The following is a 12,761-nucleotide window of genomic DNA, read 5'->3' as shown; positions in this document are numbered from 1 at the left end:
CCATCAAAGCAGACTTCAGCTTTCTCACGGTATTATATTACCGCTGGTGCCAGACGACATGAAAGGTGCTCTTGAAGAACTCACTATGGGGGTTTAAAATGCATTTTCATGGGGTTCTTTTGTACTGTTTTCCATTGATTGAGAACACTTTGGTGTCGTCATGATACATTGGATGATATCATGTCTTGATTCTGTCTTCTACCTATGTGTATATTTGTCTTTTTATAGAAACCCTTTGGGCACCATGAACTTCTCTGACCCCACCACATTGATTTTCTCTATCATTTTATGTCTTTTTGTTGCCCTGTTTTTGTATGGACGGAAAAAAAATACACATTACAATCTGCCCCCTGGACCTAGACCACTACCGATCATTGGGAACCTTCACATTCTCGACCTGAAGAGACCATATCAAACATTTCATCAGGTAATAAATCACATGGCTATTGCATCGTAAAGGGTTTATTATTATATAATATGCTGCACATAGAGTCATTATTTTAAGGGATTGTCCATTTTATGTAATTTCGTGTGGGCCATTTGGCAGTAGATCTAAGCCCTGGAAACCCATATAGGGTTTCCAGACAGGGCATAACAAAAGAGTTTGTACAAAGACCAAGTAGGTGATCAGATTCTCAGAATGTCCTGCTTTATTTTGTAGCTCTCTAAGAAGTACGGACTGATGTACACCATAAAATTAGGAGAAGAGAAAGCTGTTGTACTATGTGGATATGACGCAGTAAAAGACGCCCTTGTCAATCATGCAGATGAGTTTTCGGGAAGACCAAAAGTGCCAATTTTTCATGAAATTATAAAAGGATATGGTAAAGATCATATAGCGAGCGATGATCGGTGGTTGGATTAATCTTTTTCTAATTTTCATTACAATTCTGATTTGGCTTATATGACTTAGGGACAGGGTCGGACTGGGGTGTCTAGGGCCCACTAGTGGAATTGTGTCTAGGGGCCCACCGCCAGGACCCTGCAGATCAACGGTACCGAGACACGACGGCTAAAGGTAATAACATGTCCGGAGCCATGCTGCTCACGCACTATACCATGGGCACCACTGCACTACCTAAACCTACTGCTACACCTTGTATGGCAAGTGAACAGTGCAGCTCCTAGATATGTTACCATTACCTGTAGCCACGCTATCCTGGAAACTGATCTGCAGAGGTCCTGGCTGTCGTATCATCGCAGTCCGACCCTGCTTAGGGATCCTCAGGTCAAGTGAGTCCCCCATGAGACAAGTTCATCACAGAGGGACTATAGGTTGAGATTCTCCAAGACCTTTCCTAATATTTCCTATCACAAGAGGCTCAGGGTAGACCAAGGAACAAATATTTTATCACACCTGCCTTCCATTTTGTCTTGAACTTAGACATAAAAAAATTATGCGAAAATTTATGAAGTCATGTTTCCTATCATAGTGAAGTGCCTAATGTATTATTTATTTATTACATTGGGTAAATCTCTTCCCCTTCAGGAACTCTAAGAAATTACAGAGGGAATGTGTCAAGCCCTGCAGTAAAAAAGTAAAATTGGATTTGTGAATTTTTTAACTCAATTGTGTAAAAAATTTGGGATTTCCTCATTTCCATCATTCTGTGAGGTCTTAAAAGTTGCAATTTCTAGAATCCCATCTGTTTCACTGGGAGAGTATCTCCAGTGTGACATCATTCTGAGAAGATATTAGTTAGTTAATCTTATCAAAATGTTTCCATCTCTGAGAATTTTTCACTTTAGTTCTGTAGAGCGTTCTAATTTAACCAGAAATATTGGTCACCATCTTGTATAGCTTTTGATTTTTCCCTCTTTATGTAATGGTCTCAGGAGTTATTTTTGCTTATGATGATAACTGGAAAGTAATGAGACGCTTTACTCTGTCTACACTTCGAGATTTTGGAATGGGGAAAGAAGCAATTGAAAACAAAATTTCTGAAGAAAGTGATTTTTTGGTACAGAGGTTCAGATCTTACAAAGGTTGGTGAATTGTCCCATTATAATTTTTGCGTTTGTGTTTCTTCATTAATTGAAATGACTATTATTAGTAGTGGGTAATGTTGAAATGGAACACAACAGGTCCACCATAGAAACTTATTCTGGAGGCCCATCATCCAGCTAAGGAATAGAGATGGGTGAACCTCACAAGATCCCTTTCCACGAATATTCATGAAGTTCAGCCCTTCGGGTTTGTGTTGGGCTGAACTTGTTTGACACAAACTGAGAGTGCTATAGAGGAGCCACACAGTGGCTCAGTGGTTAGCACTGCAACCTTGCAACGCTGGGTCCTGGTGTTCAAATCCCACCAAGGGCAAAAAAAACCATCTGCAAGGAGTTTGTATGTTCTCCCCGTGTTTGCATGGATTTCCGTCCCATATTCCAAAGACATCAGCAATCAGATAATGTGTGTCATTTAGCATTTTGTACTTGGAGACAGATCCTCATTAAATGACATAACTAATATTCCTTGTCTTCTCATTGTACTTCCAGGTGAGCCCTTCGATAACACCATGATTATAAACGCTGCCGTAGCCAACATAATCGTCTCCATCCTACTGACTAACCGTTTTGACTATGAAGACCCCACACTTCTGAAACTATTGAAGATTGTTAATGAAAATGTCCAATTAATTGGAAGTCCAATGGCGATGGTGAGCAGCTCAACTCTATATTGTGTTTAATAGAATTTTTGGGGAAATAGAAAGCAAAAATGATGTTGAATTGAAGAAACTATATTAGAAATTTACAAGGCTTCCACATCTGTACATGATTTTTTCCCTGCAGTTGTATAATGCATATCCATCTGTGATGCGGTGGTGTTCTACACTCAAAAATACAGTGGCCAGAAACGTGGAGGAGATGCATGCGTTTATTCGAGAGACCTTCACCAACCAGAAGAAACAACTAGATGTTAATGACCAGAGGAATCTTATTGACACATTCCTGGTCAAACAACAAGAGGTACGACACACTAATACATTTGTGGCAGAGCTGAATTTATCATCTTATATAGTGTATGGTGACATGACAATGTCTTATTTGTTATTTACATCAGACTGCAGGTAACCTTACTATATTACTTTCAGATGTGTAACGTATTTTATATCTTAGGAGAAGCCAAATCCTAATCTATACTTCACCAATGAAAACCTAACGGCGCTTGTTTCTGACCTCTTTGCCGCTGGCATGGAGACAACCTCAACCACCCTGAGATGGGGTCTTCTGCTAATGATGAAATATCCAGAAATCCAAAGTAAGAGACCAACCTGTATGTGTGAGAACATATCAATAAAGTTACATGATGATGTGTAGACAAAAGCCAGCGTGGAAGTCTAAACTAAATATGTCTTCAAAATAGGGAAGGTCCAAAGTGAGATAGAGAAAGTTATTGGGTCGGCTGAGCCCCAAGTCACTCATAGGAAAGAGATGCCGTATACTGACGCCGTCATTCATGAGATTCAACGTTTTGGAAACATTGTTCCATCCAACCTGCCCCACGCTACCACTCAAGATGTGAAATTCAGGGGATATTTACTGCCCAAGGTAAATAAAAAAATAAAAATTGGGATCTACTGGGATACAGTACTATATAGGGGCAGCTGCATATTGACTTTAATGTGCACGAAATTACTCATAAAACCATTCATATAGATTGATACTGTTGGTGGAGTTTCCAATGATTTACTCAAAATTTCAGCTGCATTAGGTATCCCTGAAGCCTACAAATTACCAACTTACTAAAATATTTTCCCCCTACAGTGAATGCTATAGCGGGAAAAAAAAAATGGGCCGACCACCATTTTTTCTAAGTATCCTATATGGAATATTAAATGGTATCATTACAAACTACAATTTATCCAGTAAAAATGAAGCCCTCATATAGCACTGTGAATGGAAAAATTCAAAAAGTTCTGGCTTTTGGAAGTCGAGGAGTCAAAAACTGTGCACAGAACTGTGTATATGGTCTAACAAGTGATTTTTATAGATGCTTGTTCCTCTCTTGATGCATCCCATGATTTTGTATGTCTCGGCAACAGCTGCCTGGCACAAGTTGTTCCAATGAAGTTTACAGTCAACCAATATCAAATCAAATCAAACAAGCTTTATTGGCACCTCCGAATAGATATTTGGCATTGCCAAAGCTAGTAAAGTGTGTGTGTGTAGGGGGAGTTGGAGTCGGGGGGAGGGAGTGGTGGGTATGGGGGCTGGGGTGGTAGATTTGGGGTATAACAGTCTGTGGAGTCTCATCTTCCTCTTAGTTGGTGACTGCTATATGGGGGTGGGGGTGGGGTTTTGGGGTATAACAGTCCGTGGGGTCTCATCTTCCTCTTAGTTGGTGACTGCTATATGGGGGGTGGGGTGGGTGGTTTGGGGTATAACAGTCCGTGGAGTCTCATCTTCCTCTTAGTTGGTGACCGCTATATGGGGGAGTGGGGTGGGGTGAGTGGTTTGGGGTATAACAGTCCATGGAGTCTCATCTTCCTCTTATTTGGTGACCGCTATATGGGGGGGGAGCGGGGTGGGTGGTTTGGGGTATAACAGTCCGTGGAGTCTCATCTTCCTCTTAGTTGTGACCGCTATATGGGGGGTGGGGGTGGGTATCTCTAAGTCTTTTTCAGCAGTAGTCTTACCAGTTTTATTATTCCCTTAACTTGTTTGGCTCAAACCTGAAGAGCTATTATTACACTCTGGGGTTTCCTCATACCTTAGAGTATAAAAAGTGGAGGCCCAGGGGAGGTGAGTAAAAATAACAAACTGTTCTCACCTTACCTCTTCTCTTCTGGGCATCCTTGTGGAGTCTGGCCTCTCCCCAGTGTCCTCTTCAGGCCTCTCTCTCTCCTGGCTTCTGGCTGACATCACACACCTTTCGGCCAGTGAGTGGGCCTGAAGAGGCCCGAAAAGGATGCCAGGGTGAAAGTGCCTATTGGATACTGGCAGGTTTTCTTTAAAGGGAAAGTAGTGCAATTTGCAGTGCTCTTCTTTTCATCATCACATTCTCTTGTAAATATAATTAATGCAAATGTTGAATCCTCCAGGGCACCCATGTGATCCCACTACTGACCTCCGTGCTCTATGACAAGGATCATTTCAAAAAAGCGGATGAGTTTTATCCAGAACACTTTCTGGATTCCAGTGGAAATTTTGTAAGGAAAGAAGCGTTCATGCCATTCTCAGCGGGTGAGTAATTCTATTAGGAGTCATCTACAACAAATCTTACAATGCTTAAAGGGAAGTCATTGGCAGGCGTTACCCCAATAAGTTGCTACCCCAAACCTTTACATACTGAAAATATCTTTCTAAATCACTGCACAAACCAACAACTCACAGATTAAAAAGTACTATGAAAAACTCTGAGGGTCTATGGAAGTGAAGTGCAAAGGGTTCATGTTTCCAGATTAAATCTAACCATACATATTAGATTTTCATTAGTCTGGATGGTCATTTCAGCCGACAAATGCCTGGCGATTTGACATGTGGATGTCCCGAATGGTCGTTTATGGCCAGCTGATGGCAGACTTTAGCTTGCTCAAAACACATCAGCCATGCTGGGTATTTTTGGCCAGAAGTCACAAGAAAATGTTGAGTCACTTTTGGCTGACCATTATTCTGCTTACACAGACTCACCATGAAGATCATCTGGCACAGCATCAAAAAGTTTTCTAAAAAGTCTAAGCTTCCTGGTCAATGTTTATAAAGTCCATTCTTAGTCCACTCTTAGTCCATTCTTAGTCCATTCTTAGTCTATTGATTGCTGTAACATAAAAGAAGGAGCATGTGCAGAGTGTTTGCTCTTGTTTGTATTCACTTCTGGATCATTGAGACCATTACATGGACACAATAAAATTGAGTACTCTACCCACACCAGGGAAAGTATCTGATCATGCGCTGTTTTCAACTGTAGCATGCAAGCTCCAGAGTTTGGTAGCATGCCACAATATTGTATTAGATTTTGCATTAGGCTAGGTTCACATCAGCGCTCGTTCCGCAACACGGAAACCTAATCCTTATAGAAGTGGTTACCTTAGGAAACCCTCAGACCCCATAGACTATAATAGGGTCTGCGTGGTTTCCATTTGGTTTCCACCCAAAAAGGGCAAAAAATCCGGAAATAAAAGCAGCGCTTAACTCCCTGCATTTTCCATGCAGAGAGGGGACAGAATCCCTATATGGAGACCGGGCGCAGATGTGAACCGAGCCTTAGATTTTTTATTGAGAAATTGGAATTCATATCCAAATTTGAGGAATGAATGGAGGTGTCTATAAATTAGAATTGGCAAGGACAATTTCAGGTCTCATTAAACAATGACAATCTTTGTTACCATTGTTTTGTGCTTTCTCAATCATGACTCCCGGTGTTAATAATAACTGATGAATTTACGTTTATTAAATGTTCAAGACGTGGCAGTTCAGGAGCACCTGGGCAGCCTTCATAGTCATCTAAGTCCCTTCATGGGGTCATCCGTACACAGAACCTGAGGGACATCTGTGCAAGCAGAGAATAGTTTTTCATTTGTAAATGACAAGGACTATGAAAATGTTCATATTGGGTCGGGTCACTCATGATATTGTAGCACTAGGCCCACAAATGGGGTTAAACAGCCAAATATTGGCACTAATATTTATTTACCCATGAAAGAATATCAACTTTTTATGCTTTACCTCATGTTTCATTGCTGTAGGTAAGAGAAGTTGTGTCGGAGAGAACTTGGCCAAAATGGAGATGTTCTTGTTCTTCACCAGACTATTGCAGAACTTCACGTTCCAGGCTCCTCCTGGGGAGACACTAGACCTCTCTCCTGCACTTGGTTTCACATCTTCCCCAATGCCTTATAAGATATGTGCTCTACCTCGTGTATAACCTATAAGTATCACCTAGTGTACCTTGAAAATTGAAAAGTAAAGGACTGTTACAATGAAATTTGTCCCACGATCTCACCAACTTGTATCCCGAATATTCATATGTACAGTAAGTCTACAGTCCACATAGTTGATTTTGTGTCCATGTATTTATAAATAATCAGAATGACCTTGAAGTGTTATTTCAAATAACAATGGGGACATTAACACTTTCTAGTAGCCCAAAGTTCAAAGTATTGACATATTCTGTTATGAACACATAATGCCTTCAAAACCAACAACCAATGCCCTCCAAACCAATGTCATCATAGCAAACCTCTCCAAAGCCATCTGTGAAACCATCTTCTATTGCCAATGTTTTTCAAGCCAATATTCTCCAAGTTGACATTCAACAACAACAACATCTTCTAAGATAAAGTCTTCCATCCCAACATGTTCCTAACCGAGGTTCTTCAAACCAATGTTCTCCATATAAACATGCTCGAAGAGAATGTTCTCCAACTCATCACCTTCCCAAACCAAAATCTCCAAGCTAAAGTTTTCCTTGCCAACATCCTCCATGCCAATATCATCCAATAAACATCCTTCAAACCAATATCCTCTCTCTATGCCAATATCTTGCAAACCACAGTTCTCAAAGCTCATGTCTACTAAATGACGAAGGAACACTGTTAGGTCAATGTAATGACAATTATATTTATAATACCAAAAGGGATGTATTGAGAATTTTTATTCCCCTTCCCTAAATGCTGCACTAATTTATTTTCCAGAAATGAATGCAAAAGCTGAATTTTCAGTGAAAAGTAGAGCATTGGGCAAAAGCTCTGGGCAGGTGTGGAAAAAAAATGTTGCAATGTAAAAATGTTTTAAAAAATAGAAGCATTTATAGTTTAATTTTGTCAACTACAAATTGCAAAGCAAATAAACAAAAGGGTCGTTGAAATAAAATTTATATTTTGCGGTATGCTCATGCAGTTTTTGAAATAGATGATCCTTGCGAGATTTGTTTTTATTTTAGTTTTGAATCAAACTTGTTTTCTACTATTATTATGCTCTGGGATTCCTTCTGACCCCAGAGTATAATAACTGGAAGTCCAGGGCAAGTATGGAAAAATAATAATAATCATATTGAGGGTAAGTTCACATGGCGGAAACATTTTCCGCCGTGTGACTTTTTCGCACGGCTAGCCGCAATGCACTGCATCGGCATCCCACTCCTGATTAGGCATTTTTCCACCATGTGACTTTTCCGTGTGGCTAGCCGCAATGGGATGCCGATGCATTGCACGACATCCCGCTCCTAATTAGGCTCGGCTAAATGGGCCTAATCAGGGGTGAATCTCCAGCCGCAGACACTGCAATTGACTCAGCCGTGGAATATACAGGAAGATAGAGCATGTCACTTCTTTTTTCCGCTAGCTGAAAAAAATCACTAGCGGGAAAAAAAAAGCAAGTGACTCCCATTGAAATGAAATGGAGACGTTTTTGCAGGAGGATTTTGAGGCGGATTCCGCTCCAAAAAGGAACCTGCAAAATACTCCGTGTGAGTATTGGAGTCTCAGCTGGAGACTACATCACAGAGACCACTGAAGGATGGAGGACTTTTTCTCTGCCATTTTCAGTTTGGAAATGGCAGGCATCTGGTTGGTCAATGGGGTCCGCCGATGTCTCCGTGTGTGACCAATGTTGAAAAGGCTCCAAGGTGACATAATTTGGAAGTAGCAGCAGCCTTAGGAGTCCATACAGTGCCCGGTGACATAACATGGAGGTGGCAGCAGCCTCAGGAGGCCACAGAGTGACCTGGGGACAAAGTGTGGAGGTGGCAGCAGTGTAAGGTTGCCACAAAGTGGTAAGGTGACATAATGTGGAGGTTGCAGCAGTCATAGGAGGCCATAGAGTGCCCGTTGACATAATGTGGCAATAGAGGCAGCGTGAGGAGGCCAGGTAATATAATGTGTAGGTAGTATCAGCCTTAGGACCCAGTGACAGATGGAGGGAGGGGGTTGCAGCAACATGAGGAGGCCACAGAGTAGCAAAATGACATAATGTGGGGGTAGCAGCATCCATAGGAGGCCATACAGTGCCCAGGTGGGGATGCCACAGAGTGGCAAGGTGATATAATGTGGAGGTAGCTGTAGCCTTAGGAGGCAATAGAGTGACCCGGTGACATAGTGGGGAGGTGGCAGCAACATGAGGAGGTCACAGAGTAGCAAAGTGATATAATGTGGAAGTAGCAGCAGCCTTAGGAAGTCATACAGTGACCAGTGACAGTGTGAGGAGGTGGCAGCTGTGTGAGGCGGGCACACAGTGCATATTGACATAATGACCTCCATAGCAGTAGCCTTAGGAGGTCATACAGTGCCCAGTGACAGAGTGAGGAGGAGGCAGCATTGTGAGGAGCCACAGAGTGGCAAGGTGATATAATTTGGAGGTAGCAGCAGCCTTAGGAGGCCACAAAGTGGCAAGGTAGTAGTGTAGATAGTAGTAATGTGGAGGTAGTAGCAGCCTTAGGAGGCCATACAGTGACACAGTGACAGAGTGGGGAGGTAAATTGCACAAACAAGGTTTGGGTGAGGCAGCATGGATCATTTAATCTGATGCATCAGGTATTGGGATGAAAGTGGTCAGTCTGTTCAAATTTTGGGCGGGCAGGCAAGTTCTTTTAGGAGTAACTGTGGCCCCTGCTGCACTAAACACCCACTCTGATGCCACAGTACTGGCCAGGCAGGGCAGCTTTTCCAGGGCAAACTTGGCCAGTTGTGGCCACAAATCCAGTTTGGCTGCTGAATAGTCCAGCGGATTTTCCATGACGGGTGGCAGGGTGTACTCTAAGTGTACTCAGGTTCTGCTCTGTGTCTAGCTCCTGATGAGCAGTTTCTTCACTATGCGGGTGAAGAAAGCTGCTCATCAGCGACTCTAGGCTCAGGCTGCTGCTAATGGACCGATACTGCTCCTGCCAGTAGCAGGGGTAGCAAGGCTCTAACATGATGGAGAATCAGTAGTCATCCCTCTCCCGAATAGTTACAATTTGGCTGTCACTGTGCAAGCAAGTGAGCACGCATCTGGCCATCTGACTTGGAGGAACTTCCTGCATCCATCTCCACTGCATACAGCCACATTGTGTCTGGATCATCTACCTCATTCTCCTCATCTCCCTCTTACTGTTCTGGTTGCTCCTCCTCTCCTGTCACCCATGTAGAAAAACCACCAATTTGGCTACACATTTCTTGTACTGTATGTACATACCCCAGGCAAGGCAGCAAGCATTGATTTTTTTTTTCTGCAAAACATTCGTCATGCCCGTTCCGGGGTCATGTCTGGTACTGCGGCATTGAGGTCAAGGAGCTAAGTGGCAATAAGACATACAACATGTGATCACCCGTGACAAAGGTTTTACAAAATAAAAAACACAAATCTAACTTCTAAACCTGTTAGTTCCTCCACTATGTCCTACTTCTGTGGACTTTTATCTTATTTTATCTCCTGCTGTTTATGTTGGCAACATCAAGACACATTATTTTATGCAAGTAAGTAATGATTAACTTTTTTGGAAGTTATAAGTAAAGTATAAATGGCCAATGGCCAAATATCTTTTAATGACCATATTACTTAAAGAGGAACGTTCCAGTCTTCTGACATTGGCAGCATTACATACCACTAGAAGCTCACAGTTTTCCCGGTAGGCTCAGCAGTGCAGCAGTTAGTTTTGGCACCCATATCTTTCCACTGTCAGAAAGGCGAGCTTTACAGCTTAGCGTCATTGCTGGGCTGTGAGCAATGCCACCGTAACAGTACAAGGCTGTGTGGAAGAGTACAGTCGGGGGTGGCGTTCCTCATAGCACAACTATGACGCTAGGCTGAATTCATCGTTCTGTTGGCTTTCTAGTGGTGTAATACCGAATATCTCTGAGGACATGAAAGTCCTCTCTAAATTGGATTTCTTACACGTTTTCAACATATTGATAGAATAGTAGTCTCCTCCCAGCATGCCCTTCCTATCCAATAGTATAATCTACTTCACTGTTTTATAGTGGCTATGGGTCCTCACTGACCTCCCACCTACAGTGTTGGCCAAAAGTATTGGCCCCCCTGCAATTCTGTCAGATAATACTCAGTGTCTTCCAGAAAATGATTGCAAGCACAAACTCTTTGGTAATATCTTCATTTATTTTGCTTGCAATGAAAAAACACAAAAGAGAATGAAAAAAAAGTCAAATCATTGATCATTTTACACAAAACTCCAAAACTGGTCCGGACAGAAGTATTGGCGCCCTCAGCCTAATACTTGGTAGCACAACCTTTAGACACAATAACTGCGCACAACCGCTTCCGGTAACCATCAATGAGTTTCTTACAAGGCTCTGCTGGAATTTTAGACCATTCTTCTTTGGCAAACTGCTCCAGGTCCCCCCTGAGATGTGAAGGGGACCTTCTCCAAACTGCCATCAAGAGATCTCTCCTCCCCCACAGGTGTTCTATGGGATTCAGGGCCGGACTCATTGCTGCCACTTTACAAGTCTCCAGGGCTTTCTCTCAAACCATTTTCTAGTGCTGACCTGAAGTGTGTTTTGTGTCATTGTCCTGCTGGAAGAGCCCTGACCTCTGAGGGAGACCCAGCTTTCTCACACTGGGCCCTACATTATGCTGCAAAATGTGTTGGTCGTCTTCAGACTTCATAATGCCATGCACACGGTCAAGCAGTCCAGTGCCAGAGGCAGCAAAGCAACCCCAAAACATCAGGGAACCTCCGCCATGTCTGACTGTAGGGACCGTGTTCTTTTCTTTGAAGGCCTCTTTTTTCCTGTAAACTCTATGTTGTTGCCTTTTCCTACTTTTGTCTCCTCTGACCAGAGAACATTCTTCCAGAACGTTTTTGGCTTTCTCAGGTAAGTTTTGGCAAACTCCAGCCTGGCTTTTTTCTGTCTCTGGGTAAGAAGTGGGGTCTTCCTGGGTCTCCTACCATACAGTCCCTTCTCATTCAGACGCCAACGGATAGTAGGGGGTGACACTGTTGTACCCTCGGACTGCAGGGCAGCTTGAACTTGTCTGGATGTTAGTCGAGGTTCTTTATCCAGCATCCGCACAATCTTGCGTTGAAATCTCTCGTCAATTTTTCTTCTCCGTCCACATCTAGGGAGGTTAGCCACAGTGCCATGGGCTTTACACTTCTTGATGACACTGCGCACGGTAGATACAGCTACATTCAGGTCTTTGGAGATGGACTTGTAGCCTTGAGATTGCTCATATTTCCTCACAATTTTGCTTCTCAAGTCCTCAGACAGTTATTTGGTCTTCCTTCTTTTCTCCATGCTCAATGTGGTCACACAAGGACACAGGACAGATGTTGAGTCAACTTTAATCCATTTCAACTGGCTGCAAGTGTGATTTAGTTATTGCCACCACCTGTTAGGTGCCTCAGGTAAGTAACAGGTGTTGTTAATTACACAAATTAGAGAAGCATCATATGATTTTTAAACAGTGCCAATACTTTTGTCCACCCCCTTTTTATGTTTGCTGTGGAATTATATCCAATTTGGCTTTTTGACAATTCTTTTTGTGGTTTTTCATTGAAGACAAATTAAATGAAGATAATACCAAAGAATTTGTGATTGCAATCATTTTGTGGAAGAAAATGAGTATTATCTGACAGAATTGCAGGGGTGCCAATACTTTTGGCCAACACTGTACAGACCCTCACGATTGGCTGAGGGAAGCCTTCAAGACAATGGAGGGACGACCACTTGGCCGACGCCGGAGGTCATGTGATCCTTATTTGTGTTTACATGGCAGCCACAATTTTTAGCAATAGTAATATTCCCAGGATCATAAGCTTTTGGAAAGTACTAAACACTTTTATTTGTTTCGCTTATCACTACTAGGCATGTCTTGTATAATTT

General features: G+C 42.5%; 1 protein-coding gene across 1 annotated transcript; it reads left to right on the top strand.

The window, feature by feature from the left end:
- Positions 1 to 244: 244 nt before the first annotated feature.
- Positions 245 to 6,865, top strand: LOC142198276 (cytochrome P450 2K1-like). Its single transcript, XM_075269237.1, has 9 exons — positions 245 to 427; positions 662 to 824; positions 1,837 to 1,986; positions 2,497 to 2,657; positions 2,791 to 2,967; positions 3,118 to 3,259; positions 3,365 to 3,549; positions 5,043 to 5,184; positions 6,687 to 6,865. Exons 1-9 carry the CDS (start codon positions 245 to 247, stop codon positions 6,863 to 6,865), a joined length of 1,482 nt encoding a protein of 493 aa, XP_075125338.1.
- Positions 6,866 to 12,761: the final 5,896 nt, after the last annotated feature.

The sequence above is a fragment of the Leptodactylus fuscus genome, chromosome 3 (genome assembly GCF_031893055.1).
Source record: "Leptodactylus fuscus isolate aLepFus1 chromosome 3, aLepFus1.hap2, whole genome shotgun sequence".
NCBI lineage: Eukaryota > Metazoa > Chordata > Amphibia > Anura > Leptodactylidae > Leptodactylus > Leptodactylus fuscus.
This window is presented reverse-complemented; position numbering and strand designations above follow the sequence as displayed.

Coding starts and splice junctions, on each gene's coding strand:
- LOC142198276 (XM_075269237.1), top strand. CDS start 245: ATGAACTTCTCTGACCCCACCACATTGATTTTCTCTATCATTTTATGT. Junction 3,260..3,364: donor GAAATATCCAGAAATCCAAA/GTAAGAGACCAA, acceptor TCTTCAAAATAG/GGAAGGTCCAAAGTGAGATA. Junction 5,185..6,686: donor GTTCATGCCATTCTCAGCGG/GTGAGTAATTCT, acceptor TCATTGCTGTAG/GTAAGAGAAGTTGTGTCGGA.